General features: G+C 38.3%; 1 protein-coding gene across 2 annotated transcripts; it reads left to right on the top strand.

Moving 5' to 3' along the window:
- Positions 1 to 1,468: 1,468 nt before the first annotated feature.
- Positions 1,469 to 12,014, top strand: LOC122664214 (serine/threonine-protein kinase STN7, chloroplastic-like). Of its 2 annotated transcripts, XM_043859943.1 has the most exons (11): positions 1,469 to 1,974; positions 2,087 to 2,173; positions 2,406 to 2,525; positions 2,675 to 2,773; positions 3,159 to 3,327; positions 3,423 to 3,516; positions 10,230 to 10,323; positions 10,428 to 10,484; positions 11,183 to 11,596; positions 11,677 to 11,843; positions 11,987 to 12,014. In XM_043859943.1, exons 1-10 carry the CDS (start codon positions 1,543 to 1,545, stop codon positions 11,836 to 11,838), a joined length of 1,728 nt encoding a protein of 575 aa, XP_043715878.1. In that variant the 5' UTR covers positions 1,469 to 1,542; the 3' UTR covers positions 11,839 to 11,843; positions 11,987 to 12,014. The 2 variants fall into 2 exon arrangements, with proteins under 2 accessions (XP_043715878.1, XP_043715877.1); XM_043859942.1 differs by lacking the exon at positions 11,987 to 12,014 and having other exon boundaries at positions 11,677 to 11,954.
- Positions 12,015 to 18,592: the final 6,578 nt, after the last annotated feature.

The following is an 18,592-nucleotide window of genomic DNA, read 5'->3' as shown; positions in this document are numbered from 1 at the left end:
TTTTTTTATTGGTTTGGTTTTGAATTCATCCTTATCACACCTAAATCAATTAGCCCAGGCTAAAACCAGTCCGAACCTACCAATTGACACCCTTTGGTGTAGACACCTCATTTTGTCACCTTACAGTGGCTTAGACGACGATGAATTCAGAATTCCTTTAAAATGTGAAATGATACTTTAAGTATATCCAAGATTGTTCCCCCTCGCTTTAGGTAGTGTTCTTGGTTCCCGTATTGATAAAGGTGGTTAAAATTTGATAAATTGATGTTCCAAAATTATGTTTTATGGTTTTAACATGTTTAGAATAGACCAAGACCAACCCTACAAACCTAGACCATAATCGACTTAGGCTTAGGCCCTTAGGCCCTTGCCGGACTACACCCTTGGTGTTGTTTCGAGCCAGGTTCCTATTGACTTGTAATGACACCAATGGCTTAGAGAACGACGCCACCTGCACATTGAACAATGTCGTATGCCTTGCAAATGGCTCCGTTTCTTCTCATCACATGTTGTTAAGAGTTCACCCATGTCATATTGATGACACTATATTATGGGATTTACATATCTACCACATGAGACTCGATTGAGCTTTGCGACCATAGCCAAGTGATCTCTATTCTCTATAGCCCACTGGTGGGCTATGAAGGTGAGAGAAGAAGTCAGTCATAAGGGAGGATGTTGAGAACTTTTTATTTTATTAACATTAATATTTTGTTTTATTTTCATAAAAAATGGAAAGTTTTGTACACCATTATCAACAATAGTTGCATAATTAAATTAACAATATAGTACTAAATATGGCAGGAATTGAATTTCTATCCAAAGGCATATGTGTATAAAGTATGTCAATAGGCATCGGTTTCTACCACGTGGTAAGTTGGTTATGGATGAAATATTGAGAACAGGTAGGCCACAAAATCCCTTACTCACATGTCAAGTATAAGTCCAAACGTAATTTATCAAGTGGTAAAACAAAACATTGAAAAATTAACAGCAATTCAATAGCTAGTAGAGTACAATAAACGTACATTATGGATAAAAGAACGCCATCTGGTTACGTGCGGTGCGTGGCTCTATGTCTAAACATAGGATCGCACAAATGACCACCACGTTCCATGGAAAAGCAGAAATCCTCAAGGGGGTGGTGGTTATTTCACGTGATCCTATGTCTAGGCATAGGAGCCACATGCCCCACGCGACCATGTTGCGTTTTCTCTCCCTTGATTTATTAATAAGTTTTTTAACACACCAAAAAAATATTATTAATGGGTTTTCATTGTTTTATCACGATCCAAACGGGACATTAGAGGGAAGATGAAGATCCTTAGGCTACGTGTCTTTTTTTTTGTTTGTTTGGTTGAAATTAGGCTACGTGTCACATGTGGTGCATATGAGGCATCGAATCCAGTTAAGCTCCTCTGACCTCCACATAAAACTGAAAAATCCCTCTCATCTTGAGACAAATGTATATAATATTTTAGAAATTGGAAAACCAACACTGGAGTACTGAGGCAGAGTCGTTAATGTTAGTTTTATACGGAAATGACGACGGTTGCAGGAATTGGAGCGACAGTTGGTCTCTGCTTGAAATCCAAGCCCTCGACTCCAATTTTCTTCTCAACTCCATTTATCGGAAAGAAGCTCGAAATCAGAATTTCCAGCTCTTCTGAAGCTAAGATCGCTTCGAAGTCCAAGTTTTTGGTGGTGCGTGCAGGAGCCGAACTAGTTGATCTTGTTTACCATCTCTTTGTCGGCGTAGGTGTTGGACTTCCTTGCACTGTAATGGAGTGTGGTGACATGATCTACAGAAGCACTCTCCCTAGGTCCAATGGCCTCACCATCACCGTCCCCGGTGTAATCTTAGCTCTCAGCGCTGTCTCTTACCTCTGGGCTACCCCTGGTGTGGCTCCTGGTTTCTGGGACATGTTCGTTCTTGCTTTCGTAGAGCGGCTCTTTCGTCCTACTTATAGAAAGGTGACTTATTTATTATCTCTACTCCATCCATTCCATTTTCACAAGCGAATTTGATGGTTCTGGTTTTCATATGTGCTTATTTGCTGGTTTTGGGGTTCTTGTTTTTGGGTAGGATGACTTTGTTTTGGGGAAGAAGTTGGGTGAGGGCGCTTTTGGAGTGGTTTATAAAGTTTCATTGGCAAAGAAGCCTGCTTCCAAGGTATATTTCTTTCCTTCTTTTCTTTTGTTTATTAAGTCTACAGTTATCTAAGAATTCTGATTGATTAATTTGCTTGAATATGGTTAATTTTAATGTACACAAACAATTTATATTATCTGTGGATGTTGTTTCTTTAAGTAGCTGAGAACTTGCGGTTACTATCTGAGTTTTAATTTGAAAATGGCTGGCTGTATTGTTCTAAATTTTGGGTTTTGGTGGTTTGGCAAAAAAGGAAGGTGATTTAGTGTTGAAAAAGGCTACTGAATATGGCGCGGTGGAGATTTGGATGAACGAGAGGGTCCGGAGGGCTTGCACCAATAGCTGTGCAGATTTCGTGTACGGCTTTCTTGAGGTGTTGCTCTTTTACAGTTAATATTAATCAATTACTACTATGCCTATTATGGTAATGATGTTACTACTATGCCTGCTGTGTCCTACCATCTTTGTTAATTGGTTTAATTAATTGCCTTACTATCTCTTGTTTTGGAGTACTGTTTTCAGAGCTCTTCCAAGAAAGAAGGTGAATATTGGCTTATATGGCGTTTTGAAGGGGAGGCAACACTCACGGATCTAATGCTGAGTAAAGAGTTCCCTTACAATGTCAGTATTCTCTCTATTAGATTACTGGCAGTGTTGTTGCAATTTAGAGTTCACTGTTTTAGGTTTCACAGTTCTGTAAGTTACATCTGTTGCTAACAAAATTTGGACTGTAATAGACAATGCGATATTTTTCATTCTATTAATATCCTTCTCCAGAATACGATAATGGTTATACTTGATTGAACCTAATTAGGATACAAATCATAAATTCATTTACAGCCAATAGTACAACTATTAAAATTTCTAACTGTGCTTGTTCAGTTGTTCCATATCTTCACTGGTACATATTATCAGCTTGTCTTCTGTTTAAGATATCCACAAATGCATGATAAGTTTATATTTATAATTTCTTATTATAACAATTGTCGGTTACATATAATGTCAGGTGGAAACAATGATTCTTGGAGAGGTCCAGGACTTGCCAAAGGGATTGGAGAGGGAAAGTAGAATCATTCAGACAATCATGAGACAGCTTTTATTTGCTTTAGATGGACTCCATTCAACAGGCATCGTTCATAGAGACATCAAACCCCAGAATATTATTTTCTCTGAAGGTATGGGCAGCAAGCTACCCTATTGGTTTATAGTTTTCATGAATTTCTACTGTTCTCGTGTAGCTAATTTCCTATTTCTTGTGAAACTGAAACAGGGGATCGCATATTCAAGATCATTGACCTTGGGGCTGCAGCTGACTTGCGGGTGGGAATCAACTATATTCCCAAGGAGTTTCTCTTGGACCCAAGGTATTTCCTCTGCCAGTATAGAAAATTTGATCAAAATGCAATCGAAGCATCTCATTTTAATGGACTGAAGAAGAATTTTCTGATACTGCCGTAATGATTGCCTTGAAAATAAATATGCTTTGAGTCACTTCCATTTTACTGTATAAGGTTCTGTTTCCCAATGTTAGGAATGGTATCTGTATTCCTGGTCTTTGGGTGAGTGTAACATTTTCCACACAAATTGTATGACATTCTGATTTGTTTGGGAAGAGAAAAGTTTGTATTTGATGGTTTCTCTTTTATATCCTACTTTGGCCATCCCATTGCCCATTTCATTTGGTACCTTAAACTTGCATCTAATCAGTCCTCTCTCAGACAATATTCTCATTGTCACATGATGAAACCATCTCTTTACCTGTTTAATGCACATCCACCCAGTCCTAGAATCTTTGTCTTAGCTACACTTGTTTCAAGTTCAATCTTCCCCAGTATTGCTACTTATGGAAACATCTTGACATCTTTATTCGTAGAGTACAGCTAGACTTATAGCAGAGCTTAATTTACCATTCAGTTTAATTGGTAACATCAGCTTAATATCACTAATTCACTAGTGTCACAAAGGTCATGCTCTTCGATGCACGATATATCCGCTTTGAGGCTCATCTTCAAGCTCATTAAGGCTTGGAAAATTGAAATATTTCAAGGCTTTAGGAATGGCAAGCTTTCTTTGATTTCAGATTTTGAGAAAATCAAATCACAAGATGAAGTCTCAACAGGAATTACAGAGATCTAATCTCAACCTCCATTGAGCTAGGATGCAAAGAAATAAGAAATCCTAGTCCTACTTGGGCCCTGATCCTACATTAAATAAATTAAAATAATTTGTAGGCTTGGGCCCACCCATTAAACAAATAAGAGATTCTACTAAAATTCCTATTTCTAAGCCATATTACAACATCATTAATTGAAAAATCTATATAAATAGAAGAGTCCGTTTGATGCACTGCATCAAGTTGTGGCCCAATCTCTGCTGGGTCATTTTGTGAGGTTAGGTAATAAAAATCTTCAATAGTGTAGCACAAGAGGAAGTTGTCTTCAATGGTGTAGCACAAATTTCAAATGCATCAACTACTTCATTCTTTACCATTTTTTAATAGCTCTGCTTTGCCTTGATGGGTTCTTGAAAGTTTCAGTTGCTCCCACCAGGCTGAAGCTTTCAACTTTTATGCTACAAGTTTGATCCTTTGCCTCTTCAGGCTTCATATAAATAAACAATCTCCCAAGCTAATGAAGTCAAATGAGGAAATCCTCTATATAGGGTTGACCCACCCTAAAGGTTGGGAGGTCCACCTTAATCTTGTAAGCTCTGAATTTCCAATCTATGTGGTTCTAGCCATGTCTAATTCCACTTTTGCTCTCCATGAAATCTATTCAAGCTCTTGTCAATAGACTGTTCCACATAAGAGACTCATGGCCTGTATTTCTGTAGGGATGTTTCCATGGATAGGATGACTGCAGGCTTTTTCAACTGCCTATAATGTCCTGTCTAATAGAGATGATTTTTCTTATTAGGTAGGCTGAAGAAACAAATATCCCCCTCTTATCTTTATCAGTCAATGCGAGAATCTCTATCTTGTTTGTGAACAGCTCTATTGTTCTTGATAGGGTCTCCACATAGATAATTGTCTTTTTACTATCTAGGGATTGTTGCCTTTATGTCTTCACTGATTTTTGGCTTTTGCATATGCTTGAGTGCTTTTTAAGTACTGTTAGTCGAGTTGAGGCACTTAAATTCATTTTGGAAACTAAACCAGGAGGGAACTTGCTCTGATACAAACCAGCACAAGAGTAGGCATGAAGTAACAAGAAAGAAGATTGCATCTGAAACACCAGGCACTGACCTTGTACCTGTAGGAAAAATGTAGGCAAACAGTAAAAAGTAAATTTGATTCGTTCAAAAACAGTATATAGCTCCTTCAACCATATTCCATCAATGCATAGAAGTATGCAACATGGGAAAAGAAGACACTAGTCAAAGGCTCTTGATACCATGTCAGTAACAGCACAAGAATGGCATGGGTTTTTCTCGAGTCCTTTTATAGAATTGAATTAGTAAAGTAGTTACAACAGATTGTGACGAACTTACATGATAACACAAGGTAACGTTGGGAATAGTTCCGCATCAGTTAACAGGAACCTTGGAGTTGGACCTATACACTTGGGAGGTATCTTCCCTTATGAGCTTAAGCTTTTAAGTTGGAAGCTTCAACGGATAGGAGATAAACATGAGTTTAAGAATGAGAGGGAAGTGATTGTTATCTCTTGATCATGTCATGTAAATCAGTAGATATATCATCAGCACAAGCTCCTGTGGTGGGGATGCAAAATTTTCTTCCTCCGGACTGTCCAGGAATGATGTACACAACACAGTTTTCCGATACAATGTACAGAGAAGAAAGGACCATTCAAGTATGCACTTGATATTGCATAGATTTATGTCCACATGAATTGCAGAGCTCTTCTTGCAAATGAAGGAGCTGCATTTGGGCTACACTTAGGGGATTCAATACCAGCATTGCCTTCCATGATTATCGAGCAATCGAAAATGGTCAACCCTATCATTCAAGAATTTGTAAAATCCATAGGTATCACCGACTTTCCACCTAGACGAGCTTCAGCCAAAGAGGTGACCCTTAAGGTGAAGGTTAATGTATCTTAGTTGTAGCTGATCTCATGACTCTCAGGCAATCAAATCTGCTTCATGATGTCCGAATTTTTGTGTCAGCAGTTCATCATATCTGGATGTAAGTGTCCATACATATGCCATAAGCAAATTGAATAAATAGTGGTTGGTACCTCCAGTCCCTGGTCAATATAACAAACTTCTAGAAAGAAGCCAAGAAATTCTATACTTATGTAGACAAACTCTTCCAAATCTAAACCATACTAGCTCTTTAGAGTATGGAATATAAACTGTTTATGCTAATGTCAATAAATTAAAACGGAAACGATAAGAAGAAAAACCTAAGAGAAAGAAATAACAAATGCCAGAGAATTCAGAATTTCAGATCACGTAAATAGATTCCTCAAATGGGGCGTACATTGTGAATATTGAATCCTGATATGCATGGAACCATCAATAGAGGTCCAATTTGAATACTCATATTAGCCATAACTTGTTCCATTTTACAGGACCTACCAATCAACAAGCCACACTTGAAAGATTGGTATAAAAAATAAAAGACAAAGATTCCAGCCATATACGCTGTGGATGATGTTTGAAGAATTTTTCTTTTAAATACAAAATATGTCATCATAAAATTCATAGATGATGAATCCAAATAGCAGTAATACGATAAAGTTAATCTAAGCAACATTAACACTATATCAAAACTAGATTTGCGCAAGAACAGTTTTCCATCAGAATTTTGAATTTTTTTCCCAACTATGGATTCTTAATGTCGTTTTTTGCAATGGATCAGTGGGTTAGTGAAAAATAAACTGAATGATTGCATCAAACTTGGTTTTTTTTTTTTTTTTTGCAATAAAGTGCGTACCTAAACCCTAAATCTTCCCTAGACCGAAAATGACATTTTTTTTTGTATTAGTACAAGTAAGAAGCTTCATCCTTTATACATAATCAATTAAATGAACTTGTCTCGTCGTACTTTGTTATCCTCTTTATACATGATATATTTTACATATTACTTATTATTGTGTTTATTGCTTCAGAACTGTATTTCACATGTATCCTAAACATTTCCGTTTGTATCTTGCATCTCTCTGATACGATGCGATACATCTCTTAAACCTGGTGAATAATAACAGAATATGGCCCACAACACTGGATCGATGGGGGAAACTCTGGACAAAAATATGGGCTTAAATAGTCCCCAAATATGCTCCAAATATGGGCCTTCCTTGGAACCCAACTGAAGTGCTTTTGCAAATTGTCTTTCTTATACAGCATTTTTCCTCTATGCATTATTTGGTTGAGGACCACCAATCCTCAGAGAAAGATCCACCATACTTTTCCCATTATCATCATTTCCATTAGATTAGGACCACATTTCCACAGTCAGATCCAGTGTAGTCATCACCTTCCAAGCTAAGCTTCAATTGATGCATCTGAAGCACATTTTTCTCTGTTTTTTTTATCATCATTGAAGTAGAATCAGAATGATATAGAACCCTAATCTGTGAAGCCCTGGAAGTAGATGAAAGGAATTATGTTCAGATATTTGTTTAGATATCTTTCATTGCTTTAATAAGTATAATCTTGGCCCGGATAGTCTCTCATAACACAATCTTTTGAAGATATTATAAATTCAGTAAGGAAATCTAGAGAGGAAACAAGTAAAAGGATTACCTTTCTTCCCTCGAACAAAGATCTAAGAAGATGATTTCAGGTTCTGGTAAATCGTTGATCCGATTAAGACATTCCTCCAGCAATTTGCGCCCAAATTGTTTCGTTCTTTTTTTCCTCTTCTCATTGTCGTTAGTTGAAATGAAATAGGACTTCTTCATCACTGTAAATAGCTGGCATAACATTAGAAACAGCTTGAAGATGACGAGACATTAAACAATATTTACCATATGGAAACAAGTCACTATGTTTGAGACAAATATAGCTGAAAATAACGAAAAGTTATATTTGTCAAGATGTTGAGAGTGAAAGTTAAAAAAATGTTCCAAGCCTAGAAATGGAGTCCATCCTGTTGTTTTCAGGTATGGGGAAAACTCAAGATAAGACTATGTAGCCATCATAGGTAATTTTTCAGAAGTGCCAAGGTTAACAGAGGCGGCATCAGATAGATTATTGAGGAATCAAGCTCATATTATTAGGACTCGTTTGTGCCTATATTCTGTTCTTCCCTCATCTGAGCACTTGTAGGACCAAATAAATCTACAGACCTTGTGTGGAATCAACCAGCTCTGCAGCATCTACACATTTTCAAGGTACTGCAACAGCATTGGTATAACCTGGTGTCGCTCACACCTTCTTTTCAACAAGAAAAACCAGGTTGAAGTTCCCCAAGGTTGCCCATGGATCAAGCCAAAGACTAGATATGTTGGTAAAGAAAGATGAGTCTAAAGCTTCCTCCTTCCAGCGGAGTTGTTGGAGGCATATATTGCAGAAGCTGGAAGGAATAAAACTGTAACTGATGAAACGGCAGAGAACTGTAACCGATGAAACAAACTGAGTACTATCCTTACTAGGAAAGTTATTGTTGATAGAGGCAGATATCAGAGGTTGGTTGGGAGATTGATATATCTCTTGCATACTCGACTATACATAGCCTATGCCGTGAGTCTGGTTAGTCAGTACATGCATGATCCCTATTCTACACTCTTGGGCGCTGTGTTTCGTATTCTGCAGTACTTAAAAGGCTGCCCCAGGGAAAAGTGTCATTTTCTCCCCTCATGATAGTCTACGAGTTAAGGCTTTTACAGATGCAGATTGGGTAGGTTCACCTGATGATAGGAGGTCCATGATCGGTTATGGTACCATCATTGGGGGGAATCTTGTCACCTAGCTAAGTAAGAAACAAGCAGTCGTTTCACGGTCTAGAGCAGAAGTGGAGTCCTGTACTATGGCCCATGGTATCTATGAATTATTGGGGCTTCCGAGTCTTCTACAGGACCTTGGTGTTCCCGTTCAGCTTCCCATGATGCTGTATTGCGACAGTAAATCCGCCATTAGCATTGCTTGTAATCTAGTTCAGCATGATAGGAGGAAGCATGTGGAGATTGACTGTCACTTCATCAAGGAAAAGCTGGATCAGGGTGTGTGTTGTGAACTTTTTGTTAAGTCTGGTGACCAGAGTTGGCAGATGTTTTCACTAAGGATCTTAGTAGTAAGGTGTTTCATCCTATTGTGTGCAAGTTGAATGTGTGATATCTATGGACCAACTTGAGGGGGAGTGTTGTAATATGGGTATAAGGGTATACGTGTTCTTGAACCTATTCTCTTCTATTATAAATTAAGAGTGGCTGTGGTCATATTGACCCAAGTCCTAAAGGGCATACCCAGTGCACAAGGCTCCCACCACTGCGGGGTCTGGGGAGGGTCATTATGTAGGCAGCCTTACCCCTGTTTCGCAGAGAGGTTGTTTCCAGAGACTCAATCCTGTGACCACTTGGTCACAATGGAGCAACCTAACCCTTGCACCAAGATCCACAAGTCAATTATTCCTAAATCACATCACCATTCACTTTGTTTTGTTGTAGTTTTTTTTCACTCCATGTTCTACTAATTTTCTTCCTAAATTTCTGTTCTTGCATATCAATTTTGTCCATTTGTGTTCTCAGTCTTCTCTTAAAGATTTCAGCCCACCTGACCACGAATTGAGTCCAATTTTGTATATGATGTTCCTCCTAATAGGACTATATCAATCAAGAATTGCAGCATCATCAGATCTGAAACTTGGGAGTTATCCTTGTTTTAGAAACTTACTATTTTTTATTTCCTGTCCACCATTATTCACCATCTAACCATCGGTTTCCATGATATTTAGCCACAAGTACAGAAAGTATAGACCAGCCTTTGATCGTTTTTTCAGCCTCATCGGTTGGCCAATTTGGGAGATATTGAACCTTCTATTTTCTGCCCTTAAGCTTTCTTAAGCTAGTTCACTGTGATTCTGTCCCATGGCTGTTTTTTGTTCATTAAATCTTAATTTGATTTATTAGAACTTATCAGTTCTTACCTACAGTTGTCCTCACCTTTTCAGGTATGCAGCACCCGAGCAATACATCATGAGCACTCAAACTCCATCTGCTCCTTCGGCTCCAGTTGCGACTGCTTTATCCCCAGTCTTGTGGCAGGTGTGATATCCACAGATAATTGTCCAACTTAACTAATCTTATGCTGACTGAGTTTTGGAGGATAAAGTCCATTTTATGATTGTGATGTTATTGTTATTAAACAGATGAATTTACCTGATAGATTTGATATCTACAGTGCTGGGCTCATATTTTTGCAAATGGTAAGCACCAAACTCACAGATCACTTGATTTTAGTTAATTCTGGTATATAAATAGTACCTGTCAAGACTTGCTTCAGGAGTTTGCAAGTATTGTCTCTCTCTCTCTCTCTCTCCTCTGTATTTATTCCACTCAACCAGCCCTAGATAGTATTTTAGAATTCCATAGCAGCAGTTAAAAAGCAGGGTCAAGATTTTGCCCACTTAGAAGCAATCGGAATTAGGTGGAATGATGTAAGCCAAATTTATGGTAAACTTTTTATAAAATTGCAGGACATTAGTCATTATGACTTGGTTAAGGGGGAACTAACTCCTCTTAGCTTCACTTTTCATAAGAGCAGTTCAAAGAGGACTCAATAATTTGGCCAGGTCAGATCTTACCGAGTCAAGTCCTCTGCGTATTGAGAGGTATTATGTGATTTAGGGGAAATGATGTCAAGATGAAGGCTCAGTAAACTTCATGTAACTATGACAACATCATTCAATGTGGACTACTTTGGTTTAGTGGGTTTTCCCTCCCATTGATTTCAGTGTCACTCAATCCAGCTCTTTGTCATTTGCTTCAGTGACATAATAATCACATCATATAGTTCCAACATATATCACACATGGAATATCTGTTAAATAGTTTTTATAACTAATGTCATAAGCCCAAGTAATTGTTTTAGAATTTTCACAGTTTTCTTGACTTCGTCCATCAGGCATTCCCATCATTACGTACAGACAGTAGCCTCATTCAATTCAATCGTCAGCTAAAAAGATGTGAATATGACTTAGTTGCATGGAGGAAAACTGTTGAGCCTCGGGCTGGCGCTGAACTCAGGAGGGGCTTTGAGTTACTTGACTTAGATGGTGGGAGAGGGTGGGAGCTTCTGACATCTATGGTCCGTTACAAAGCACGGCGAAGAACAAGTGCGAAAGCAGCCCTAGCCCATCCATATTTCGACAGGGAAGGTTTGTTGGCTTTGTCCTTCATGCAGAACTTGAGATTGCAGCTGTTTCGGGCTACTCAGCAAGATTACAGTGAAGCCGCTAAATGGGTAATCGGGCTAATGGCAAAATCTGGAACAAAGAAGGATGGGGGTTTCACGGAAACTCAGCTTCAGGAGCTCAGAGTCAGTTTCTGAACTTGAGAAAGAACCATCAAAAGATTTGCTAGAAGTTCATTCATTCACTTTCTCTTCCTCGTTTGCAGGAAATGGAGCCAAAGAAGAAGGCCAGTGCCCAGCGTAATGCTTTGGCATCAGCTCTTCGCTTGCAGAGGAAGATTATACGAACAGTGAACGAGAGCATTGATGAGCTCAACCAACGCAGGAAGAGTCTATGGTGGAGTAGGTGGATCCCCAGAGAGGAATGAAGAAGGTATATTCTGTGTAAATTTTGTCTAGCACTACAAGGTACATTTGTTGTTCATAATACAGAGCTCGGTTTGTATGTATATAATGGATTTTCCATACCTTTCATGGGAAGAGTGTAACACCTTTGTCATCCTTATCATTCTACAGTTTTTCAGCTTCAGTTATGTTGTACTCCAATAGGGTCCTGAGGAACAAAGGTGTGTGTGTGTGTGTGTGTGTGGGGGGGGGGGGGGGCGGGCTTGTAATCCATAATGCGATTTCTAACAGATACTTGAGCAATAGAATGAGCACAGGCAAACGATAGGAAAACTTCAAAAGGCTGTAATTATGGGAAATGGTGGTGTCTTGTTCGTCTTTGCAGCATATCAGCTTTTCTGCTACTGTCAACGGCCGAGGGGGAGGAGTTTGCTGCTCTTCTTTTCTCCCGCTTGCTTACTCCCAGTCAAAGTTGACAGAAAGTTGAAGTACTGGACAATTTTCAAGTTACTCATATGGGATTTTCTTCCATTGTGGTGGAGGATTTCCTTGAGCATGGCATGGGTTACTGGGTATACTTTCAACCTCAAACAATAGAAGTTTGTGAAGGGACAAGATTCCTAACACATGGTCACATCAACAACTGGTAAGGGAATTCTTCCCATTCCACTGATGAAGGAAATCTTTTGCCCTTAATTTTATGGAAAAGTTTCTTTGAGCGGATGGAGATACTCTAGCTCTAGGAATTCAAAAATTGGATCGAGCTTATCTGCGGTATGGGGTTGAGTGGCCATCATGCTGCGCTCAACTCACAGGTCGCCATGCGGATTTCATGCTGATCCAATGGTTGGTAGACAAGCTCCTCAGTGACCTGACATTCTTGAAATTCTGAGTGGAGAAAACGTGGTTTTAAACACATTTCCATTTTTTACTTTTTTGTAAATGTGGTTTTAAACACTTAACAGCCATTTTTTACAGAATGGGTACGGTTGATAGAATCTTTTGAGTTCAGGGGAGGGGAGAGTTATAATCTAATACCTAGGGGTGGGGTTTGTCATTCGGGCATCATCGAAGGGAGGGGGAGTAATTTAACCAAGATAGTTTTATTTTTAATAATCCTACCCATGAGGTCTTTGATGAAATGCCTGAACATTTGCATGTTCTTCAAATATGCATCCAAACAATGTTCTCATTCATAGCAAAAAATTCGTTCTAGTTTCTTAGAATGGGAATACGCATTCTAAGAATGAGAATGCATACCAAATCCAACCTTGGTTTTGAAACCAAGGTACTATTTTCGGTTTGGTACAATTTTGGTTTATGCATTATGCATCTTGAACTAAACCCCAAAAACGTATCGAATTCCTAAACCGCACCGATTGACACCCTTTAGATATCAGCATGCTATTCTTGAGGGTGATTCTCAACTAGTTATTGATTTGTTTAATAGAAGGGATCTAGGGATGTTGCTCCTCCTCTTGGAGGGTAGCTATAGTAATTTCTGATTTTAAGACTCTTGGGCGCAACGTTTTAAAAATTGGGAATCAGATCAGTGAATCGGCTGACACCGAACTCAATTTCCACCGCTCCTACTCATTGCCTCTTGAATCGGAATCAGATCCGAATCGGCTGATTCTTAAAATTTTTCTTTATAATCCATCTTGAATCTGTCGATTCATGGGCCAATTCCCGATTCTTAATTTGATTCGATTTTCACCATAAAATAGCTTCGGTTGTGTTTGGTTCGCTAATTCTGTAGGTGCTTGTATTGATTTTGGCTATAATTCCATAGAGAGACTTTCTGTGGATTCGTAATTCTCATAACTTAACTGTTTGGTTAACCTGATTCTCTGACTGAATTTTACTGAAAAATTGTTTGGTTCCCACGTTTCTGTCATTCATTCCATTAATTTCAGCCCAACTATACATCTGGTCGATTCGTATAGGAATCCTCTCTGATGATTCCGAGTTTTAAAACTTTGCTTGGGTCCAGGACAAAAACTGCCATCCTTGTACGCTAGTTAATCAACACATGGTAAACCAACTAAAGGAAACTCACCTTGAGTCCGGATCATGTCCTTGTACAAGAACAACAACTGCTGTTGTTATACACTAATTAATCTATAATTTAATTTTTGCAGGGATTTCCACCTTTTCTTTTTCTTTTCCAACAATATATGCATGCACCCAGTATCACAACCAGATAAAATCAAAGCAATATATACCTCCAAGGGCAGGCCCCCTTAAGACAATTGATGTTAAGCATCCGGTTTAGGCATTCATCTCCACAACCCAAGCTGCCATCTGGAGGAGGTTTCCAATAGCATCACAAGCTAAAACTCAAGAATAATACTAAATCACATGAATAAATGAGTAGTTCACACCTCATCAATGGTTTGGGTTTTACGACTATGATGCATAAATAAATTAGACTTGATGAATGTTCAAGTTGCATAAAATTAGTTAAATGTAATGTTTTCACCATATGTGGGTTACGATCTAGCCATTGTATGTGCCTGGATTAGTGGATAGATATTGGCTGATGAGAATGGTTGGATGAAGCTCTATGCGGGAGGTGGTTTCCTTAGTAAGTAGAGGCTTCAGTGTATCTGTTCTAATAAGTGTAAAGCATGATTTTATCTATGAGCATACTTGTAGTTATATCTTATTATAGAAGAGACATAAATTATTCTTAATTACAAGATTGATCCTTACTTCCATTCAGATTGGGATCAAATCCAGATTGCTGCAAAGAAAGAATTGCATGACAGATATAATCCTAAAATCAGAACTAGCAAAATATGCCTTCTACATAGGGGTGCAAGTTTGGTCCTGTCAGTCTTGGCCCGCCCTGAGCCCAAACAGGGTCTGGGCTGAGATATTTGGCCCTGAGTGTGGATCAAGGCTGGAAATTTGTGGCCCTGAGTTAGGGTCAGGTCAGATTAGGGTTGAGGCCTCAAGCTAAGCTTGGCCCGACCCTGATTTAAGTTATACTATAAAATATATATTGATATAATTTATACATTATAAACTTTAAATTTCACCCACATTTGTTTATATAATGTATTATATATGAAGACAATAAGTGTTATAATATAATTTAGTATATTGTTATTTTATGTAAAATTAATAATGTTCTTCCCAGCCCATTCGAGCCCATGCATTTCTTTCCCCCTCCCCATGATCACGGCCAATCAAGGTCGGCCCGACCCGACCCTGAGGGCGGGTCAGGGTTGGATTTTTCTGGCCCTGAGTCAGGGTCGGGTCGAGCCTGGGCCCAGCTAAGGGGACTTAGGGTTGGGCTAGGGTTCTATAAAGCCCGGCCCAACCCGACCCTGTTGCAACCCTACTTCTACATATTTTTGGGGGGTTTTTTATAATGCCCCCCTAAAAATACCCATTTGTCCAAATGTCTCCCTACAACTTTTCTAATTGCAAATCCCCCTACTTTCAAAATACTTAAGTCAATCGTTAGTTTTAGGAAACCTAATGACCAAGATACCCTTCTAATAAAAATCCACCAAAATTAAAAAATAAAATGATCAAATTGCATCAAACCCTAAACCATTTGGGGGAAGATGATTCTTATAATCAAACCTCCAAAACTGAAATGGGGTTTCAAAACGAAGGAACAAGCTTCGCCATGATGGAAGCGAGGCGGCCATTAAACAGTAGAAAATCATCACAAGCACGACTGAATCGGAAACACCAATTGGGATGTCTTTGGTAGGATTCCTGACCTCCTTCGCCCATAGTTGACACGGCATCGTATCCAATATAGCTTAGATACACCATCGCTGCTCCATTGAAAACCCCTGCGATTCCAAACGGGAAGAACCCACCCGCGTTCTTTGGATCCGATGGTTGTGTATAATTCTTCCAATCACCTCTCCAGAACCCAACCACTATGATGAATGCAATGAACAGTATGTGGATCATTGTCAGCACCATGTTCAATACCGAGCTCTCCTTCGTACTGGGTAATAGAAAACAGAGGAACAACAAATTAAATAGATGAAAAGGAACAAAACTGAAAAAACCCAAATCCCAGTTAGACAAAAATCGACGAACCCCCCCCCCCCCCCCCCCTCCCCCCATACCCAATAGTTTCAGGAAAACCAAGTCTGAGAACAATGTCAATGTCAAACTAACAGAGTTGAAGTTTTCTGAAACATTTGAATCAACTACCGAATAATAGACTTCTCTGTTCTCCTCTTGTAATGACAATGACCCAGTAATCAATGTTGTTCTCTAAAGAACAATCCTTAACAGGGCAAGAGGCCAACGGTACTGACTGTAAAATCTCTAATTTTTGCCACTTCTCAAACACAGTCTTTGAAAGTACAAGAGAGCAAGAAAGAGGATCCAAATGATTATCACAGTATAGATCAGGGCATCTTATCTGAGCTAAAATTTTCTTCTCAATCATCACTTCGATATAATCTGCGATGCAATCTACACATAAGGAATGAGCAAAAGAACCCCTTTGGATTCTGAATCTCTTTAATTCAAATACAGAGTTCATACGATTTGACAGGCGAAATTTGTCAAAAAAATTCTAATTCTTCCACAAGATCAATTTTAATGGGTTTTTATCACAAGGGTATTTTGGTTAATAGATTCTTTAAAACTAACATCTAATCTCTCAAAGTAACGGACTGGATCAAAGTGTTACAGTGTTTTAAAATAAAGAAGAATTTATAATTAAAAAAAATTGTAGGAAGGTATTTGGACAAATGGACATTTTTTAAGGGTAATATATGCTGACGTAGGTCACACTCCCGAACAGAGAACTTTTTTCTTAAAATTAAATACAAACAAAACAATATATTACCTCAAGGGGCAGCCCCTTAACACATTCAATGTTAAGCATTCGGTTGAGGCATTCATCTCTACAACCCAAGCTGCCATCTGGAGGAGGTTTGCAATGGCATCACGAGCTAAAACACACATGAATAGATATGAGTAGTTCAGATAAATCTAATTTATAATTTTAGCCGTGAATCCATCTTAATGCCAAGTGCTGCTAAACACAATGATTTACCTGTTTGATTGCTTCCCTTCAAATGCCTTCTAATTCTTAATTCGAGCGTCCGTTATAATCATCTTCTTCTTCTTCACAAGAGGCATCTGAGGAATTGAGCAGTCAGCAAATGCCTTGTCTGCATTTATCCTTGTAAGTCCTTGAAAATAAGAAGAAAAGCAAAACAAGTGATCAGTAAAGATTGAATAGAGAACAATAGATGCACAAGATCATTGGACATTCACCCCTTCATTAAGGTTCGTTTAATCGACGATGTGTTTTACTCTCTTTTCTGTTGTTCCATCGAATGCAACTGGTGTTTGTTTCCTTAATTGTGGTTTTCTATTGTTACAGGTAAACGAAGAAATCGAAGCAAACATATAGAGAACCAGAAATATAGAATCGGAAATTGTAAAATGCACCGGAGATGGAGAGTAGGGTTGCGATAAGAGAATCGGAATTGATGAAGATGATGATGTGTTGCTGAATTTGAGTACTGGTAATTCATGAATTTCATGATCTTTCTTATTGCGGTGAGATAAAGGAGCTGCAGTTTGTATTGATCTTTAATTTTCAGTAGTTTGTGTTGGAAGATCGTGAAGTCATTGTTTCCTTCTCATTTCAATATGGAAACTATTGTTCTCCATATTCATTTTTTGTATGGTTTAATAGATCTTGAAACAGCTATTAACATTGTTCTACCCCTACCCAAAAAAAAAAAACAGCTATTAACATTGTGAGGAGTTGAATTCCATGGATGGAAATAAGGGTTCTGACTATAGAGAATTCATTTGAAAATTCAGTTAACGTTCAAATGGCAGGCTCTCAATGGTTTCTTCTTGTTTAGTCATAGTGTCCTACTACAACTGTTGTTTACTCTCTTTTTTTCTTCTTCTCAACTGAGCTGTTAATGGTTAAGCAAATGTCCTGTTTTTTTACTGCATACTAAAAATTTCCTCTCTTCCGTGTTCTTTCATTCTTTATGAATAAAGTAATTATTTATCAAATTTCATATTTTTTTTCCAAGTCATTTCAAGGCCAAATGAGAATATATGCAAATGCATATCGAGTTCATGGTTTGCTAGATATCATTTATTTACTATGCTTTCTTCTCTTATTGCTAAAGGAAGAGTTCAAGACGTACATTCTGAAAACCTGATGTCTAGCTCAAAGTCCTATTCTTGGTGTGGACAAGATGAATTTTGAATCAAGAAATTAGAAATATTTCAATTTGTAGGGCAAATAGCTTCGGACAACCACTGAGACTATTTAGAATGGGAAGATGTTTAAAAAGAAGAGAGAAAAGAATTTAGAAATATTTTTATTGCCCTTAGTTCTACAGTATTTATTTGGAGTTGTCCTTGGATATGCTGGATGCAAAATGGAAATGATTCAAATTGGCTGTATATGCTGAGTCTTGGCTACAATTTTGTTGTACTAAGTTCTTCAGCACTGGTTTTTCTTATTCAGTATTTTGTCTAACTAGAGGGGGCTGCATATGGTTCTGCACATGTTCACACCATCTATCATTTCTTTTCTTACCAGAATTGGATGACACTGACTGGGCTCATGTAAAGAGAAAAAGTTTAATTGACTCCCTCAATAAGTTTAGGGATCATTATCTAATTTTGAGTTGCCTTTTTTCAATGGTCAATTGCGGACTGAGGAAGTCTACTAGTTCCTAAGAAGAAGAATGAGTGTAGAAAATGTTACATGTAAGCATACAACATGAGTTGTTATTAGTCACTTGGTTA

The sequence above is a fragment of the Telopea speciosissima genome, chromosome 6 (genome assembly GCF_018873765.1).
Source record: "Telopea speciosissima isolate NSW1024214 ecotype Mountain lineage chromosome 6, Tspe_v1, whole genome shotgun sequence".
Lineage (NCBI taxonomy): Eukaryota > Viridiplantae > Streptophyta > Magnoliopsida > Proteales > Proteaceae > Telopea > Telopea speciosissima.
This window is presented reverse-complemented; position numbering and strand designations above follow the sequence as displayed.